The 20,749-nt window shown below is 39.6% G+C and overlaps 1 protein-coding gene across 4 annotated transcripts in view; it reads right to left on the bottom strand.

Moving 5' to 3' along the window:
- The window catches only part of LOC124800645 (poly(U)-binding-splicing factor half pint), a 119,198-nt gene that overhangs the window by 49,552 nt on the left and 48,897 nt on the right, over nucleotides 1-20,749 (bottom strand). For 3 of the 4 annotated variants that reach the window (XM_047263011.1, XM_047263014.1, XM_047263013.1), the window contains 3 exons: nucleotides 10,054-10,214; nucleotides 7,129-7,175; nucleotides 3,219-3,435 (listed from right to left, as the gene is read on the bottom strand). In XM_047263011.1, coding sequence (XP_047118967.1) covers nucleotides 3,219-3,435; nucleotides 7,129-7,175; nucleotides 10,054-10,214 — 425 coding nt within the window. The remainder of the gene's footprint in view (nucleotides 1-3,218; nucleotides 3,436-7,128; nucleotides 7,176-10,053; nucleotides 10,215-20,749) is intronic. The other variant, XM_047263012.1, reaches the window with a different exon arrangement.

Genomic DNA, 20,749 nt, shown 5'->3' with positions numbered 1-20,749 from the left:
TGTGTGTGTGTGTGTGTGTGTGTGTGTGTGTCTGTGTCTGTGTCTGTGTGTGTGTGTGTGTGTGTGTGTGTGTGTGTGTGTGTGTGTGTGTTTTTGCCAGAAGGAAAACCAGAGCTCGAATGCTATTGTACACTGTATTCTGTTGTGTGTGTCAGTGTGCAACCCATTAGCCTGCTGAAGCTAATCACTGTCTTACTGATACCACGAAAATGTATTTGTACTTTCTCAATTTACTTTCCAATAACATGAAATGCTTCTGTGATATGAAGAGAGAATTAGTGATGCCAAAGTATTCCTCTACAAGAGCAGAGGAACATGTAAGTGCCCATCAAATGTGTATATACACCCCACAATGATACTATTTCTTAAGGACAATGACTGCCATCTAAAAGTGGACAACTAGTTTACAGCACAGTCTAAGAAACACCCAAGCATTTGTCCACAGAAATGAAGGAATATGCACACACATGCTTGTGTTACAACATGAAATAATGTTCTCTCTCTCTCTCTCCTCTCTCTCTCTCTCTCTCTCTCTCTCTCTCTCTCTCTCTCTGCTCACATGAAAATCAAATAATTGACTGGGTACAAATGAATGGAACATTTAAATGTGGTGCATGTTGCTTCCTGTCAGGCAAACACAATATACATATATATATACATATAAATATAAATGTATCGTAAAAAAATAGATGTAACAGAAGGTCTTCAGTTTTCTTTGCTCATGGGAGATTCAATAAAAATAAGTTTCATTTACATACCATATACATCTGCCTCTCTCTGACTAAGAATACAAACAGCTTAAGATAACAGATAATTCAAATTAACAATAATGGGACTGCCAATGTCTTTATCATAGCAATCACCTTTCCAGATTTCTTTTATTACATTAGTGATAATTTTACAACTTACTAACAGTGTCTTTTCTTAGTCAATAAAAGTTCAAAACAATACAGCAAAGAATAAAAGCAACTGCCAGAATAAATGACTAAAGTCAAGTGCTTTTTGATACACAAACACACAATGTCAGGAAAATTTTGTATTCCAGTTTCATCTTTCTCATGGCACTCCTAGCTTCAAGTAAAAATATTTCAGTTGAGTACGTGAAATCCCTTACATATAAAAACAGAAAAATATAGAACGTTTTCGGGGGGGGGGGGGGGGGGGGGGGGGGGCAAACAAGAGCACTACAGAGTCGAAGATTACCTGTCAATGGTATAATAAAGACTGATGCTGATAGAAACTTGTGACGCTACAATGAAATTTGATACTGCACAAATTTGAGTGCATGACTTGGAAAAATCTGATTTCTTTATAGCACACGTGTTACAGATAAATCTATCAGGCCATCATCTTTGTCAAAGTGTGATGAACAGAGGCATTTTTATAACATATGGCAACAATTTATATGCAAGTTTGTTAGGAGCTCTCTCTTTTGTAAAGTTACAGCAATATGTGATATTGCTAGATAATTTCTTGAGAATTGAGGGCATCATACAAAAGCAAATTATTAACAGATAAAACTTACGTTCCATAGCAGGCTGTAGACTGTACTGAACTCTTGAAAGCATTCAAACTACGTAGCAAATTGGGTCTTTAACTCAGATGTGTAGTCAATTGTACATCTGACCTTGATTTTTGCCTTTCAATGCAACAATCTCTCAACTGGGTCACCCAGTTGAAAGTAAGGAAGGTTAGGGTTTACCAGGAAAGTAACGAAGATTAGGGTTTGCCAGCTCATCGAGGTCATCAGAGACAGAGCACAAGCTCCGATTATTTCAAAGATGGAAATTGGCCATGCCCTTTTAAAGGAACCATCCCAGTATTTGCCTGGAGTGATTCAGGGAAATCACAGAAAACCCAAATCAGGATGGTCAGACATGGATTTTTAACTTTTGTCCTCTCAAATGCAGTGGTGCTCATCACTATGCCACCTCACTCAATCCACCCTATTAAAACTAAGTTTTACACACACACACACACACACACACACACACACACACACACACACACACACAGTACCTTTGCACAGTGTCAAGTTGTGGAGGGAGGGAGATGTGGCTGGGGGGGGGGAGGAGGGGGAGAGAGAGAGAGAGAGAGAGAGAGAGAGAGAGAGAGAGAGAGTGTAGGGGGGAATGTGCCCGTGTTTATGCAGTGTATGGCTTTAAAAGCTAAGTAATTTTCCTGCTTTTGCAATCATCTCAATCACTCCATGTCTTCGCAAGTAGCTATCTACCCAAATTTATTTATTAATTGCAAATATTTTAACATTCAGGTCACAAAAACATGACTTAACTGGGCCACTTCTAGCTTTATTCTGAACAGGCAAAGCAAATGATCCAACAAATCTTGGCTCAATCAATGTAACTTATTTGTGTGTCCTCCATACAAACTCAACTTTTTCTCTCTGTGATAAACAACAACATGTTACTGGGAACTTGTAGTTATCAGTAGGTTTTTTTAAAGATAATTAACAATTTTTTTTTGTATTTGGTGAAGTGTTAAAAGCATAATGGTGTCCGTAACACATGATATAGCATACACTACACCATTAATGCAAGAGTCACACTTAAAAATACTGTCAGCCAGTAATCTGTGACAAAACAGTGAGTACAGGTGGCAAACAGAGTAATGAGTTCCAGACACTGACCCCTACAGTACTCTTCATGTTCAATAAACAAAACTGCCAATATCTGCAATATTTCAGAAGACGATTATTTATATTAAGTGTTCGGATGAAAACCAAGTCCTGTTTTACTTCCTTGCCACCCCAATTTGTTAAAACATTTCATGAAGTATATAGTAGTTCATAATTATAACCACAGAAAATCATGCAGTTATTAGATCTATTAATCAAAATAACAGCTTTCATTCAAGTTCTAGAATTAGTCATTAGACAGTGTAATTTTAAAACAATCTTATTAGAGAGTATAAAGCATAAACAGAGATTTATTACGAAGACCCTCTTATCTCTCCTCAATGACCCTAAACCCCCAAAATGATGCTAGTTATCAGTAAAACATGTTCACTCAAGTCATCCAATTAAATTTGGCAGTGTGGTTATTCAGTAATGCTGGAAATAAACAAGTACAGCAATGATACAAAATGTACTATTAGAAAGGAGGAGAATGACACTGCAATACAACTTCCTAATCTATGAAACTCCCATGACAGAGAAACCTGTAGTCCAACTGTATAGCAAACCACGGATAAGGAACTTCTACCTTGATGTTCCGGCCACCGATCATCACACCATTCATTTGCTCCAATGACAGCTGGGCTGCTTCTGGTATGTCATATTCAACAAAAGCAAATCCTTTATGCTTCTGAGTTACTGGATCCCATGACATGTTTATAGATTTTATTGGGCCAAATGGCAGAAATGCCTGCCTTATCGTGTCTTCTTTCAATTCAAAACTGATACTCCCAACATAAACTCTGGAATAAATACATACACACTATTATTTATAAGTTCCATAGATCATATTAACAACAAATATGATATGGAATGTGTCAAATGACTAACAGTTGCACACCTTTATTGAAAGAAATATGTATTGTAAATGAAGGTAAACATTCTTCAGGTCGCAATCACGTATTTCTGACCAAGAATATTTCTGTTGCCATACACACTATATAAAAATTTTTATAGCCGTATATTTCACTGTCTGTACTGTATCTGTGAGTATCACAGTTACACTGTAACTCAAATGGCGTATTGAGCACGCGATTCAGCAATGAATGAATGTAACAGGCTGTAGTTAATGTTGTCAATAGTTTAAGCTGTTCCTTATGACATGACGGTGTCAACTTCACACATAATAACCACCTTTTGTGCAGCAAATAATTTCTGCACATTTTGAACAACACAGTGACAACTCATTTCAATTTAATAATAATTAGTACATTTTTGTGCACTCAGTGACAACATACTACAGAATACATACAATGCTGTCCAGAGAAATGGCTAAAATTTCCAGACCTTGCAATAAAAGCAACTACAGAACGCCATAAAATACTTCAATTGGACTCTTTGTCATTAAATTTTCACATCTCTGAGATAACAACTTGCTACTTTTCAGTTTTTATTCCAGGCACATTAATTTCGGCACAATTTGGTTTTACCATTACAACTATTCAGGCAATAGTGCAAATACCTTAGTACAAAAAATAGAACTGCATTGTTCTCCCGAAGCACTTTGTTTCATTATCGTGCATATAACAGTGTCATAAGTTCTGCATCACAGGGATCCATGCATATCTTAATGTTGCAGCTGCCATTTTGTACCAGCACATACAGTGTTGCAAGATACAGACTGTAACTATAATGTTGCTTGTAGCACTCAGTAGAGTCTAAACAATTCCAACTTAGTTGCCTGGCTGTGAGGTCATCTAATTTGTCAGCTACTGAAGAATATGTGAAATACAAATGATAACTATAAAATACAGGTGAATGAGTACAAAATGGATAAAAAAGATTAGATAAAAATGGACTAAGAATCTCACATCACACTACTCATACACGAGTTTTACATAAATTTTATTTAATAAAATTGCAGCCAAATAGCCACATACAGTTACTTTGCTTAACATTTTATGTTTCTGCATATTCATTTACAGATTTCACTTTTTTACTGCACAGTTCTATGTGATATTGTTCATAGGCTTTGATACACAGTTCACACACACGTTGTGGTTGGGTCATGATAATTTTTCTTTTTGCAAATTAGATGATGAAAGCCGTGAAAAGATAATCTAGTTATGACAAGTCGCAGTTCAAAGTTTGGTGCTGTCAATGAACAGCTCATCATTGCTTCGATGCCTAAGAACTCCGGCCATACTTTTTCTTGTTTATCCTCCGTGATCTTCAGTTGATTTCTGGAAGCCTTGGTGTGTGGCACCATATATCGAAGTTTGATGTCTTCAATTAGGAATGTGTCTCTCGCTAGCAGGTACACTAGTCTAGATCATCTTGTCTTTGCGAGACCTAGTACTCTTTTTAGATATGCTGATTTTACCTTTTCTAGTGTTTCTAGATTTTTTCTGTCAAGTGGTCCCGTATAACCTCCAACCCGTGGGCCATTTCTAGACTGAGTTGGCGGATGTTTTTCATGTCCTGTACTGCTATTATTGCTTGGGCTGCACGTTCTTTTGTATGTTTTGTGAAGCATTTGGCTGTTGGTTGGAATATCATTCCTAGATATTTAAAGTCTGATCAGATTTTTATTTTTTTTGTCCTCTGATGTTGATTTCCACATTCTTGGGTGTTTTGCCTCCTTTTCTGAAAATCACCATTTTGATCTTTGGTATGTTTAAGTGTAGTTTGTGTTCACTGCACCATTTATCAATTTTTTCTGTGATTTTCTGCAGCTTCTGTATGTCTGTTGATGCTACATCTATGTCATCGGCATATGCATATAAGTATAGATCATCATCATTTTCTTCAATTCGCAGTATTTCTTCAATGGCAACAATGTACAGCAAAGGGCTCACTGGGTCACCCTGTAAGACTCCATTCTATTGCAAAATGAGGTTCGAAAAAGAGAAGTTGTCCGATATTGTGATTAAGTTGTATTCGAGGATTGACTTGATTATTCTTGCCCGTTTTTTCCGGTTTTCGGACTATGGGATCGCTTTCCAGTAAGTCAAAGGCTTTGGTAATGGCTGTGAACACTGTGTAGAACATTTGTTTCTTTTGTAGAGCTTCGTCGATGTTGTTTAGAAGCAGCCTGACTGCTGTAGGTGTTGATCTTCCAGATCTGAAGCCCATTTGTGATTCTGGGAGGTGACTGTCCACACAGGCTTTGATTTTTTGTGTAATTATCTTTGAGAACATCTTAAATTGAGCATTTTCTAGGGTTATGCCTCTGTACTTGTTTGTGTCCGTTGGGTCTCCTCTACCTTTGTAGAGAACTTTTATTATCAAGTGTCTCCATTGGGTTGGAATTCTTCCAAGTTCCAGGCATTTGTTGACTAGTTTGATCCATATGTGTTGGAGAGCCTCTTTCGCATTTTGTGTGTGTTCATTATATATATTATTGGGTCCTGCTGCTGTCTTGTTCTTCAGCGTTTTTATTACTTCTTTTCCATCTTCTTCATTTAGAGGTTCCCATACATTGTCTTTTTCCTTTGTTTGATGTTGGTTCTCTTTCTTTGGGGGTGTTTGGATTCCTCGTTTGTTCAGTATCTTACTGAAGTGGTCTTCCCATCCCTTCATGTCTATATTTGGTGTACGAGTCAGTCTTCTTGGTCAGTAAGATCAAGTTTTACAACAATGAGATAGCAAATAGTTCCTTAAGAAACTAACCTTCCCCCATCCATCCTTCATCCTATCACACAAACAAACTAATGATTATGAGGGGTCAAGTATGCACTGTACAAATGCAAACATTCCAGACTTCAGGTTAACATCTACTGTCCCAAATTGCACATCTCAAGTTTAACAAAGATTCAACAACATGATTGAGACAAAACTGATTTAATTCAACAGGAGTTAACTTTTTGTGCAATGAGATTATGATTTCTGAAGGACCCATTAATGGATTAAAATGAACATTAAATTTCAGTCCAATTATGTTTTGAAATCAAATTACTGATCTTAATACCAGAACTATTTTCACAGTCATTTTAAATAGCCATCATAAAAGAGAAAGCACCATTTGTCATCTACAGTACCCAATAGTAACGTTCAACATAATCTACTAATCACGTGCATGTTCATCTTTAACATTATTTAATAAATCTATACTTCAGAAAATATGCTAAATGGAATATTGGACAATTAAACCAGCATACACTTATGTGAACACATATACCCCAGTAACTATCATAATGGCAAACAAAAATATAAATGTAAAGAAATCTGTGCTCTAAATTCCACAGAAAGCACAGTTCTTTACTGTAATTTGTCCTTAAATTATCCAATCCTGACTCAGAAAGTACAAACAGTTAATGGAAAACAAAAACTGAATTATTTGTGTGTAACCAAGCCAGGCATGCATGTTAAAATTTTCTGCCACCCTTTTTAATATGAACACTGACTTTCTTCAAAGACCTACAATGATCAGCAATGTTTATGACTGAAATAAATTTTTATATTTTGATCAATACAACAAATGTTCGATCACTGACCTGCACATAAGGGCCAAAGCTTGATGACGCTGGAATGATTTTGCTTGCTGGAAAAAAAGGCGTAGAAATTAATTGTTTGTCTTTAACAAAATGCTATTACACTTTAAAGAAAGGGAAAACATAACACTTTAAAAATGTGCTGCAGGCTTATACAACTCATGACACTGACATTAAAGAAGAGGTTGTAGGGGGCAGGGGGGAGAGAGGGGGGGAGGGGGGGGGGGGGAGAGAGAGAGAGAGAGAGAGAGAGAGAGAGAGAGAGAGAGAGATAGATCCTTGGATATCACAGGATATACGATATTTAGTGACAAAAGGAGAAAATATAGATGTGCATTACATGAAGCAGGCAAAAAGGAATACAAATGTTTAAAAAAATGAGACTGAAGGCAAATACAAAATAGCTAAGCAGGAGTGGCTAGAGGGCAAATGTAAATCTATAGAAATATGTACAACCTGAGGAAAGATAGATGCCACCTACAGCAAAATTAAGGGAGCCTTTGGAGAAAGGAGATGCAGCTGTATGAATATCAAGAGCCCGGATGGAAAATCAGAATTAAGCAAAGAAGGGAAACTGGAAGACTGAAGGAGTATATAGACAAGCTGTACAAGAGAAACGAATGTTATAGAAAGAGAAAGTAGATGAAGATGAGATGGGAGATACGATACTGCAAGACGAATCTGACAGAACACTGTTAAGACCTAAGCCGAAACTAGGCCTCTGGAGTAGACAATGTTCCATCAGAGTTGCTGATATCCTTGAGAGGGCCAGCCATAACACCATTTCACTATGTTTACGAGGCAGTGGAAACACCCTCAGACTTAAGAAATAATGTAGTAATTTCAATTCCAAAGAAAGGAGGTGCTGACAAGTGTGTATACCACCGAACTATCAATTTAATAAGAATTGATTGGAAAATATTGACAGAAACTAAATTCGGGCAAGATCAATACTGACCTTACGACTTGTCTTAAAAGATACATTTGAGAAAGACATGACTACATTCATACACTCTTTGAAATTCTGAAGGAAGCAGGGGTAAAATATAGGGAGCAGAAGACTAAACAATTAGCACAGAGACAGCAGTTAGAAAGAGTCAAAGAGCCTGAATGGGAAGCATTGGTTTGAGAAGGGAGTGAGACAGGACTGTAGCCTATTCCTGATGTCCTTCAATCTGTATACTGAGCAAGCAGAAAAGAAAGCCAAAGAAAAATTTGGAGAAAGAATTACGGTTCAGGAAGAAGAAAGAAAAATTTTGAGGTTGAACAAAGGGCTTTAAGTGCAGTAGAATGGAATGGAGAGTGTCTTTAGAAGATACCAAATGAACATTAATAAAAATAAAATGAGGGTTATGGAATGTAGTCTAGTTAAAATAAGTGTTGCTGAGAGAATCAGATTAGGAAATACGATACTAAAAGTAGACAAGTTTTGCTGTTTTGGCAATAAAATAATTGATAATGTCTGAAGCAGGGAAGATATGAAATTAGACTGGCAAATAGCAAGAAAAGCATTTCTGAAGAAGAGAAATGTGTTGATATCGAATTTAAATATTATTAAGTCTTTTTCTGAAGACACTCGTTTGACTGTAACCTTGTACAGAAATGAAAAGTGGACAATAAGCAGTTCAGACAAGAACAGAAAAAAGGCTTTTGAAATGTGGTGCTACAGAAGACTGCTGAACGTTAGATGCGTAGATTGAATAACAAATGATGAAGTACTGAATTGAACTTGAGAAAAAATTTATTCCACAACTTGAATGAGAGAAGAGATTGGTTGATACGATACAATATGACACACCAATTTAGTATTGGAGTAGCTGTGGGGGGAAAAAACTGTAAAGGGAACCCAAGAGACTAGTGCAGTAAACAGGTTCAAATGGATGTGGGTGTAGTAGTTCTACAGAGGGCTGAAGAGGCTTGCACAAGATATAATAGTGTGGAGAGCAATCCAGCCATAGGATTGAAAACAATGACATTTTTATTAGATTTCTTTCCAGTTTGTCTGTCCCACACAAATTCTGCACATGATTTTAAAGTAATTTCCCAATGTGTGTGTGTGTGTGTGTGTGTGTGTGTGTGTGTGTGTGTGTGTGAGAGAGAGAGAGAGAGAGAGAGAGAGAGAGAGAGAGAGAGAGAGAGATCTTAAACATAGCTCAGAACTGGATGACAATTCAATATTAACTCACTTTGTCAGTCTGTTCGGTAGGAGAGGCCTGAAAAACATTACTAATGCCCAGACATCTGCATGACCAGTATGTTTTACAGGTAGAGTAAAATTGCAGACAGACAAGGCTGAACAGAGATGTAAAGGGGGAGATGGACAGAGAGGGATGAGGGGGAGATTATGTGACATCCCTTGTTCCTTTATTTTATTTCTTAGGGAACTAGAAATGAAACAGACTGATATTTTATTAGTAAATTGGTATAACACTATTCTATTTCAGATATGATCAGCTGAAAAGGTATGAAAATAAACTTGGAATTTAACACTTCTCTCTCATAATCTCGTCAAATGTTGGGCACATGCAATACAAAATTGATGCATGAATAGTTCAAGTAACTTGTCTACTATATTCATCCCCCCTTTTTTATTATAAATCTTTCAAGCACTTCCATGGCTATCAAAAATTTACAATAAAAGATTTTCAGAAGTGTGTGGATGGGGCTAGGAATCTCAATGGGCTAGGAGAAATTATTTTATACTTTCTAGTCCAATTTAAAAGTGTTATTATAAAACTTTATTTTTATTTAAATAATACTTCTTTTTCTCTTTATCCTTAAAAAGAATTCCTAATGCAGCACCTTAACAAACAATGTATCCCAAGTATTTACATTGTAATGTTCTTGGTAATAAGATGCCTTAAATATAACAACTGTGCCTGCCTTCTTGTTAACGAATGTCATGTTGAACTCCCTTTTTATACTTACCATTTGCTGGTGGGCGAGCGTTTGTTTCATGAGTACCATCTTTATACTCTGTTCCATAGCATATTTTTTTGCTCGAGTTACTGCATCTTGTTGTTCAGAAGTCAGTTTTGGTAATCCTGCTCCCAATATACCTGGAATGGTTGTATTTCTAGCTCCTGGACCTAAAGGACAAACAACAGTGAAAAGATCTCTGTATTTTTCAAGTTATTCAATAACTAATGTAACAATGGTAACCAAGTTTATTAATGGGCATTAGAGGGGAGAAGAATGCTAGGGATGAAATACAAAAACAAGTAACTCAATACGGCTCTGCAACAGCAGAAATTCCTGACTGCAGCACGAGGGGGCAAAAATGAACTTATTTAGTTCCTTTAATACTGATTGGTAATGTCCCCATAATTCCTGCAAAGGAACAGTCTACAATGTGGGTCGATGCATGCATGAAGATAAAGATGCTAGTTTCTGCTTCTCATAGGTGACAAATTGCAGCAGCATTTGTTCTGACTTGTGAGTATGCTGGTGGTTATAGATAAGACAACATGGAAACCAGCAAGTATGGGCAATAGTGGACAGAGTGATTTCTCTGCAGGTAAGACCGACTGCTTCAGACATCCACAAGAGGTTAGTAGCCGTACAAGGAGAAACAGCACCAAGTCACAGATATGGTAGTTCAGACAGCAAGAACAGTGCAGAAAAATGCAAAAGCAATCACACAGAAACCAAACAATGCCCAGAATGCATATTACTTGATAATGGGGTGTAGGTAAATCACATTTGACGAGTTAGAGAAGCCAACAGATCTATTAGGGGGAACCTTCTGTACCATCACCCTTGAAGATTTGAAGATAAGAAAGTGTGTGCACAATGGGTGCCTCAATCGCTCACCATGGTGCAGAAACTGAAGTGTGAGTGAGGTGAGAATGATCGATGCGACAGCACAGTGCACATCTAGCGGAGTTCTTTGATCATCTGGTCATCGATGATGAATTTTGGTTCTTTCACAAGATTCCAGAATATAAAAGCCAGTCTATGGAGTGGAAGCATACCTAGAGTCCTCATCCCAAGAACTCACAGCTGGGATCATTTGTGCAGAAGCAAATGGTGACTGTGATCTGGGATCAGGTAGAGAGGTTAGGTTAGGTTAGGTTAGGTTCAGTGGGGTAGTTCCCTCCTAATATAGTCCTCAACAGTGATTGTTACCACAGTTCAGTGATCGGCCGAAACATTCAACTATGTCGCCACGGAAAATGAGGCCATGGCATTCTGCTCCCAACATGGCAGCGTGCAGCTACATGTATTGCCATTGTCAATGAACTGTGCTGTCACATCCCCCATATTTGCCGGATGTGGCTTCTAGCGACTATGCCCTAAGCAATGCAATGTAAGAAGCTCACCACCAATGACGAACATCATGCAGTTGTCCACCAGTGGCACTGGGATACCCCCAAAGAACAATCTGCTATGTAAACATGAAAACTGCCAGTACAATGGAAAAAGAGTGTAGATATTGGCAGGGAATAATTAGTTTAAATTAATTCTTAATATAGGTGGTTTTAAAAAGTCAATCCCACCACTGGGGACCTCTCCTTGGGAGTTAATAATTTTTTGGAAGGAAGGAGGAGAGAGCAGGCCAGAGTGAACAAAAGTTTATGCACTTGACAGAAAAGGAGCAATATAAATACAACGGTTTAAATAGCCACTGGTTTTAATTGGCTTCTAATTACGAAATGTCAAGTATCAGAAAATTCAGTACCCAGGTAGTCACACACACAAGAATACCACTCCCTATGAAATTTTCCTTCCAAATGGCTAGTAAGCAATATGGTGCACTGGCTTTCTGAGACAACTCGGTATCAAAGCCCTCTGTAAAGTCCCGATCAAGATTTTTGGGAGGTTTCCCTGGAAACCCTCTCCCAAATTACCTGTCATTGAGATAGTTTGTGGTTTCCCGACACTGCTTAAGGCAAATAGTGGGATACATTCTATGAAAATGATAGGGCGGATTTTCTTTCCCATTCTTTCATAATCCAAATTTGTCCTACAGTTACGATGAGTTTGTAATAGGTGGGATATTAAACCCTAATCTTCCATATTTCATGCAAATGTTCAGCTATGTGTCATTTAGTTAATCCAGTCTTCCAAAGTGGTAATGATGTCCTCAACCAATTTCTGCTCTGTTTAAAAATTGATAGTATAATTTAGAAATGCAAACTTTACTTGTAACTTGTACTACTGTCTTTTTGAATTGAATGTACTGGTACTGATGAGTGGAAATCCTAATGACCTTGCTGCCCATTTCTGTTGCCATGGAATCAAGAGCAGGTCAAACTGGCTTGTGTACATTCTTCAAAAATTTTTTACTGACATCTAGTAACCAGAAATTGTAAATATCTGTTTCTCCTTGCGCTGTGCGATTTCATCCTTCGTCGTGTTTGAATTAAAACTCTTGGAAGGGGAGAGGGGAAAAGGAGGGGACAGAGGGCGGAGGGCGAGGGGGAGGAGGGAGGGCGAGGAGGGAGCGGGAGGAGGGAGGGCGAGGAGGGAGCGCGAAGAGGGAGGGCGAGGAGGGAGCGCGAAGAGGGAGGGCGAGGAGGGAGCGCGAAGAGGGAGGGCGAGGAGGGAGCGCGAAGAGGGAGGGCGAGGAGGGAGCGCGAAGAGGGAGGGCGAGGAGGGAGCGCGAAGAGGGAGGGCGAGGAGGGAGCGCGAAGAGGGAGGGCGAGGAGGGAGCGCGAAGAGGGAGGGCGAGGAGGGAGCGCGAAGAGGGAGGGCGAGGAGGGAGCGCGAAGAGGGAGGGCGAAGAGGGAGGGCGAGGAGGGAGCGCGAAGAGGGAGGGCGAGGAGGGAGCGCGAAGAGGGAGGGCGAGGAGGGAGCGCGAAGAGGGAGGGCGAGGAGGGAGCGCGAAGAGGGAGGGCGAGGAGGGAGCGCGAAGAGGGAGGGCGAGGAGGGAGCGCGAAGAGGGAGGGCGAGGAGGGGGGGGGAGAAGGGAGGGCGAGGAGGGGGGGGGAGGAGGGAGGGCGAGGAGGGGGGGGAGGAGGGAGGGCGAGGAGGGGGGAGGAGGGAGGGCGAGGGGGAGGAGAGGTGGGAGGGCGAGGGGGAGGAGAGAGGGCGAGGAGGGGGGGAGGTGGGAGGGCGAGGGGGAGGAGAGAGGGCGAGGGGGAGGAGAGAGGGCGAGGGGGAGGAGGGAGGGGGAGGAGGGAGGGGGAGGGGGAGGAGGGAGGGGGAGGGGTAGGAGGGAGGGGGAGGAGGGAGGGGGAGGAGGGAGGGGGAGGAGGGAGGGGGAGGAGGGAGGGGGAGGAGGGAGGGGGAGGGGGAGGAGGGAGGGGGAGGGGGAGGAGGGAGGGGGAGGGGGAGGAGGGAGGGGGAGGGGTAGGAGGGAGGGGGAGGGGTAGGAGGGAGGGGGAGGAGGGAGGGGGAGGTGGGAGGGGGAGGTGGGAGGGGGAGGAGGGAGGGGGAGGAGGGAGGGGGAGGAGGGAGGGGGAGGAGGGAGGGGGAGGAGGAGGAGGGAGGGGGAGGAGGGAGGGGGAGGAGGGAGGGGGAGGAGGGAGGGGGAGGAGGGAGGGGGAGGAGGGAGGGGGGAGGGGGGGAGGGAGGGGGGGGAGTGAGTTCTGTTTCAATTTTGAGGTCCCACAGATTTGAAAGATGGAAATACTAATAATGCACTTTTAAGGAAGATATGAGTATCTAGCATGGCAAACAAGTGTGTTTCAGTGCCAGTTTCGAAGCCCCAGTGGCCTAAAAATAACTGATTCCTATAACACTGCTTAATTAGAATACGTCTTCCATTGTTATTTGTATCTGAATTCATAAACGTCATAAGAATAGTATTTTCGATTTTGTTATTACAATACAGTTTTCAATTTCTTGCTAAAATACTGGTTTCTGGGAAAATCTCTCTCAATGCTTTCTACAATTTATGCTTTCAAATTTTCCCCATTTTACTATTTGAATGGATATTTAAATGGCTGTACCTGCTTTTCATCATGTTCTGCATTTCTGATTTAATGGTGACAGGAACTACACTGTTTATTTCCTTGCCAAATTTGTCAGACTCATCTACATTGACACGTTCTTTTTCCATCATAAACAGCACTGTGCATGTGACTGTAACAAATCCATCCAATAATACTGTTGGACAATATAATAGAGTACAGAATTTCCCAAAATCTTCATTAAATAATCATCCATTTTCAAAACAAGATGGTGGTTTGGTAAGTATGGTAAATTAGCATGAATGAATGGGACATTTCTGAAATTACCTGAGATTTCCCTGATTTTTCGAGGTTAAAATGAATTTCCCAGTTTTCCAGAAGAATTGCCACCCTGGATTGGTAAACAATTGTGATATTTGGAAGAAAAATGTAAGCTTCAGATTTTTATTTAATACTTTGGCATGCAAGACAATTATTAATAATAACTGCGTGTTAATGCTTTTCTCATAAAAATCATTCATTCAAATTGAGAATCCAGTTAGTGAACACAGTAGGCACCATCCAACTGCTTTTTTTATTCCCTATACATCGATTTCCAGTTCACCCTGCAATTCCCAACTAATTGAGCTAAATTCAGGTTGTTTTCGACCTGGCAGAGTTTGTGAAGAAAACATTCAGTTCTGCTCTGACTTTTGCAGCTGCCGTCCTCTTATTTTTGTCACAATTCTCTTCAATGACAGCCTGTCACAATCAACACACACAGTTTTGTCTGCATTGTGACTTGGCAGATGAAGTTTTTTGTTTTCCCTGTATGTGGTATAAATCTTCGATACTGTGCCTCCTGAAACACCAAACACTTCGGCTACCTTTGTTATGAAAACACCAACCACAAAAGCACCAACAATTTGCCCATGTTCAAATTCACTGATCTTTGACACAATGCACTTGTAACTACACAGAAAAGAACTCTGACCATGACTGATGGCTTCTGACTAATTGAGGATACTGGACCGGTGCCATTAATATCCAAATATAACTGCACAACATGCGGACTTGGCTAGCATCTGCATTTATGTTGAAGCACACATTTGATTTGGTGTTTCAAAATTTTTGTCCAACCTTGTATGTTTGACTGATAGTGTTCCAATATTCTTAAAAGATTGTATTTATAATGAAGCCTGTTTTTCAAATCCATCCAAACTGCATTCTGCCAATACTGTAATTCTCTATTATTCTTAACTGGAGCTCTATTTTTAACTGATGTTGACAGTGTAGAGTTCGCAGTTTCAGAATTATACATGCCCATCTCTGACTTCGGTATTCCCTCAACTGCCTTAAACAGCTCCATCTTCGCACAGGATTTGTTTTCACTCCGATTTCCTTCCCATTGCATGTAAAAAAGAAATTATCTATCTATATTTGGAAACAAAGAACAAAAAACACTTTTGACACAAAATTCATGTATTTTGACACACGACTCAATCAATCGCCCAATTCGGAAACTGAATGAAATGTTCTGATAACCTCAATATTCAAAGACAAGCTGTGAATAATAACAGCAGTAACCACTGTTTAATTTGTTTGGCATAATTAAAATAAATACGACAATAACTGTGGGCAGCTTTGTGACTGTGGAAAGCAGTTCTTCTGAGAAATAAAACCTTTAAGTTAAAATGACTTAAGTTTCAATTTGAAGAGAAAAACTATTAAATCATATAGTCCATGGGAGCAGAGTATTATTTGGTGTAAAGTGTTTCTTAAGGAAAACGGTATAAAGTTTTATAAACCAGTAACAAATGAAGAACAGTCTGTTGCTGAAACTAAGAACGGGCTGACGACAAAGCAGTGCTGTATCAGTCAACCAAATAAGAATGTGTAATCATCCTTCTTCCTGTATTACATGATATAACTGTTACTTCATACTGCCTGTGTTAGTCTTCCCAAGTTTTCCTTTGTTTCACCAAAGGTTGTTCCTTCTCTTGATTGGCATACATGCAGATTTTGGGCTTACAATTTTTGTTCATACTATCTAAGCAATGTGTTCATTTTGTTCTCTAGTCCTGAATGTGATCTCTCGTACTTTGTAATTTTGTGTTTATTCCATTATTTCAATGCTGTAATGTTTGTCTTTTATGTCCTACACGGCTATTATATCACAGTTACAGAAAACATTTATCTTTACCTGGATCAGAACAACAAAGTGATTGACAGTTGGGCCTTGAAAAAGGGGGGGGGGGGGGGGGGGGAGATTCTGTCAGTTCTCTGTTACATACAAACACAATACACTTCCAGTGGAAGTACTGTGTGGTTCCGTACAACTCAGCATCGCTTCAGTACTACACAACAATACTTAGGGAGGCTGCTACCTTTTATGTAATCAAATCTTTGTATTTTGTTGCCTGCATTAGCTTATTGGAATGAAGCAATGTAATCAAGATGGCTGAATGAATTTACTCTCATGTTTATTTTTAATAACTATTTTGTAGATAATTTGTTTTGGTCTTCTCAATAGATTTGATCTAGTTGATCAAAGTTCAAAGATTAAGCTCTGCAGCTGTCAAGATTTCAGATGTTTTAAGGAATAGGCAATTACAATCTGCTTGTCAGAAACTAAATAAGTCATCACATATATATTATTACACTAGCAGTGCGATGGTGGGTGTACAAGGTTGACAACTATATGCACATGCAGCACATGCACCCTACCCACATTTTCATGTAATGCTGGAGCCAAACTTCCTGGCAAAAGCAGCCCAGCTAGTTGCAGCTCCCACAACACAGGCAGTGAACACTGAACTTCATTGGTAAACCACACAAAACTAAAGCATTCACACCATGACAAATGAGAACATAAAAGAATACGTGAAATCATTTCAAGTGACAACATAATAAAAGAGACAGTAGATCAGGCTTTGCCTGACACCCCCATCCAAAACCACTCACCAAGAATTGATCTCACAAATATTTTTACCGTCATGAATAACAGATTGCAAATTGATACACTGATGAACAGCATAGATAGAGGTTAGAATACAAAAGCTATGGTACCAGAATGGGCCACATCACAAAGTGAGTAAGGATAAACACTCACCAGATAATTGAGGTATTGAGCAGTAAGGCACATATGGAAGACTGAACTCCCCTAACTGAATGGAATGAGAATTTGAACACCATTCCTGTATGTTGCGAGTCCAGCGCCTTAATCACTATGTCACCTTGTTTAGTGTTCAGTTAGTCTCTCAACAAATGCAAGCGCACAACAGGTAACACTACAAATTTTCTGCTAACTGAGGATTTCACGCACTTTTATTTTTTTTCTTTTGCTCCATTACGACCTTACTTGGTATCTTCCAACAATTTGGGACTGTAAAATTTCGCAAAAATTATAATGTGAAAAACAACATGAAACTATCGGCTTTTAACAAAATTATGCAGAACCAGTGATTTTTAAGAGATCACAATAGTTGTTATTTTGGCATACAAAAATAATATAATTCTGACCTCAGCAGTTCACTAATAATTGTAACCGACAAATATTGAATGTTAAAACTGACGTTCATTTATAACCTTAAAATAACAGTTCATTTCCCCTGTAATAAACTTTGAAGCAATGATGAAGATAGTGCCGAATTTGGCAAAAAGCAACACCAAAATTTGGAATCATCTATTTTAGCAAAATTTGCTATAAAGTAACAGCGAATTTGAAAAAAAAAAATGAAATTTGCAAAAAAAAAAAAATTGCCAAAATTAACCCAGAACAAAAATATAAAATAATTTTTTCCTGTCCCTATCAATAACAATTACTTTTAATAGTAGTAGCATTCAAATTTAAATATGATAATTCCAAAATGCAATTCAATTTTTACTTGTCTGTAACATGTTATACAAAAAGAAGACTATAAATAATAACTTATTTAAAACTTCCAGACCGAGACCAACTCGGGACCTTTGCCTCTCGCGGGCAAGTTCTCTACCGACTGAGCTATCCAAGCATGACTCATGACCCGTCCTCACAGCTTCAATTCCCCCAGTACCTCGTCTCCTATCTTCCAAACTTCACAAAAGCTTTCCTACGAACCTTGCAGAACTAGCACTCATGGAAGAAAGGATATTGCGGAGACATGGCTTAGCCACAGCCTGGGGTACGTTTCCAGAATGAAATTTTCACTCTGCAGCGGAGTGTGCGCCGATATGAAACTTCCTGGCAGATTAAAGGCAAAGGTCCCGAGTTCGAGTCTCGATCCGGCACACAGATTTAATCTTGCAGGAAGTTTCTTCTCAGCGCACACTCCGCTGCAGAGTGAAAATTTCATTCTTCAATAACTTATTTCATTTTCTATCTTCCACCCCTGGTATTCTAGACAGTGAGTTGTTCTCCCCTTCTCTTTGAAGCCTAAATTCAATTTTTTTTGCATAACATTCTTCAAATCATTTAAGTACTGTATCTTTTACTACTCACTTTCTAAACTAGCCTATTTTCTTTCTCAGGGTTCTCCTTTCCAAATTTCGTCAAAATTGTTTTAGCAGGTTAGTAATAATAAATTTAAGCATCATGCATGACGTGTCAGTTCTTTGCCCACCTCAGTGTTTTTGAAGTTTTACACCCTGAACTACACGTCATGCAATGATATAATTTTGTAGGCACATTCAGTGGTACATGGGAACACTAGCAAAAAGTGTCACAAATACAGTTAGTAGTACAGAAGTAAGAAATTAAAATGTCATGCCTGATGCAAAAATTTGACAGAAACAATGTTGTAAATGATAAACTTTGTTTTCTTTCACCATTATGTGGGGAGTGTCAGCGGGAAAAGAACCGCAAAGGTTTGAAATTCTGTGTACAGTTTGTTGCTAGTCACTACTAAGTTCTACCTTTCTCAAATACTGGATGAATAAAATCTGGGTATTTGTGTGTCATGGCCTACACCACTCTTACCGTTACCCCTTTGATAGGTAGATGGTTGTTACCCACAAAGTTATTCTTTCCAGACAGTAAGTGATGTGTGCGCCAAGTTTGGTTATAATGGGTCCAGTGGTTTCAGCGGAGATGTGGAACATACATACACGTAATCTTTTCTATCCACGATCAAATTTTGGTGATACAGTGGCGGTCGAAATAATAGAGCCACCTCTATTGACGAGATTAAGAACTAGGATATCTATTAGTTCGCGAAATCGCCACGAGTGCCGTGTTGTCAGTCCCTTGTAGACAACATCAGGGAAGACGTTGCTGCTATCTTTAGTCGTCCGAAAGGAAGCGTTTGAGCTAGACGTGTGAAAAGAGGCATAAAGGTAAGAATCTTATGGGTCAAAATAATAGAGCCGCTTTACACATGTGCCTTTAAATTGATTTTTATGCAGTTGTTTTGTATGTAAATTGACGTGTGGTTTTGTTTACATTCGTCTAGATGGGCAGAGCAAAGCATACCAGTGAAGATGAGCGTATAGTAATGTTCCGGATGTTCAAAAGTGGGATGTCCATGAATAAAATAGCCAATGTCTTGCACGTTTCGCGAAAACGAGTCCAGAACGCCACGAGACGGTCAAAACAAACAAAGCCGCAGGTGGAGAACAGGGGGCGACCTCGTGTAACTACTCCTCGCGTAGACAGACTCATCACTAGGGAAGTGAAGAAAGACCCATTTTTGTCAACACCACGACTGAAAGCCATTTTGTTTAGCGACGAACATGATGTTCAACCATCAACCTCAACGATTCAAAGACGACCGAGATCTGCAAAATTGAATGGGCGCATTGCAAGAAAGAAGCCACATGTTTCACAAGCTAATGTTCGGAAAAGGTTAGCCTTTGCCCGGAGAAATGAACAAAAACCTAATACTTGGTGGAGGAACATCCTTTGGTCCGATGAATCCAAGTTTAATAGGTTTGCCTCAGACGGAAAAGTCTATGTGCGCCGCCCACCAAACCAGGAATTTAATCCCAAGTACACTTTAAAAACTGTGAAATACGGTGGCGGAAGTGTTATGGTATGGGGATGTTTTTCGTGGTACGGCATTGGTCCAATACACCGTATCAACGGCATAATGAACGCAGAAATGTACAAAGACATCTTGGCAAATGTGATGCTGCCTTATGCTGAAGAGGAAATGCCGCTGAAATGGAAATTTCAGCACGATAACGATCCAAAGCATACTGCAAGGATCATAAGGCAGTTTGTTCAAGAGCACAATATCGAAGTATTAGAGTGGCCACCTCAGTCCCCTGACGCATCACCCATTGAGAACTTATGGGAGATCTTAGACAAGAGAATTGACCGCTCAAAAGCTACATCGTCAGAAAAACTGTGGGAAGAAATCCAGAGAGCCTGGTATGCGATCAGTAGTGACGAATGCAGGCGTTTAGTAGACTCTATGGGTAAGAGGTGCAGGGCAATCCTCAAAAATAAGGGTTACCCCACGAAGTACTAATGCAGTCCTATGCAAAAAAGACTGTTCCTGTACGTTTCATAAGACTGAGATCACGTACAATATATTTGTTTCAATTGGCTCTATTTTTTTGACCCTGTGGTCTGGTATTCTTTTGAATATTATCGATTATTACTGATTATTTTGTGTTGTGTTATCGATATAACTGACTATAGTACAATGTGACTCGGTTGTAATGGTTTCCATCATAGTTCAAACATGTCAAGTAATAAATGTGCACTTTATTCCAAACCTTTGCCAGGTGGCTCTATTATTTTGACCGCCACTGTATATACCCTATACAATGCCCCTAGCTATACTGAAGTTACCAGCGAAAACCCC

The sequence above is a fragment of the Schistocerca piceifrons genome, chromosome 1 (assembly GCF_021461385.2).
Source record: "Schistocerca piceifrons isolate TAMUIC-IGC-003096 chromosome 1, iqSchPice1.1, whole genome shotgun sequence".
NCBI lineage: Eukaryota > Metazoa > Arthropoda > Insecta > Orthoptera > Acrididae > Schistocerca > Schistocerca piceifrons.
The sequence above is the reverse complement of the archived record's forward strand: the minus strand, read 5'-3'. Positions and strand labels throughout refer to the sequence as shown.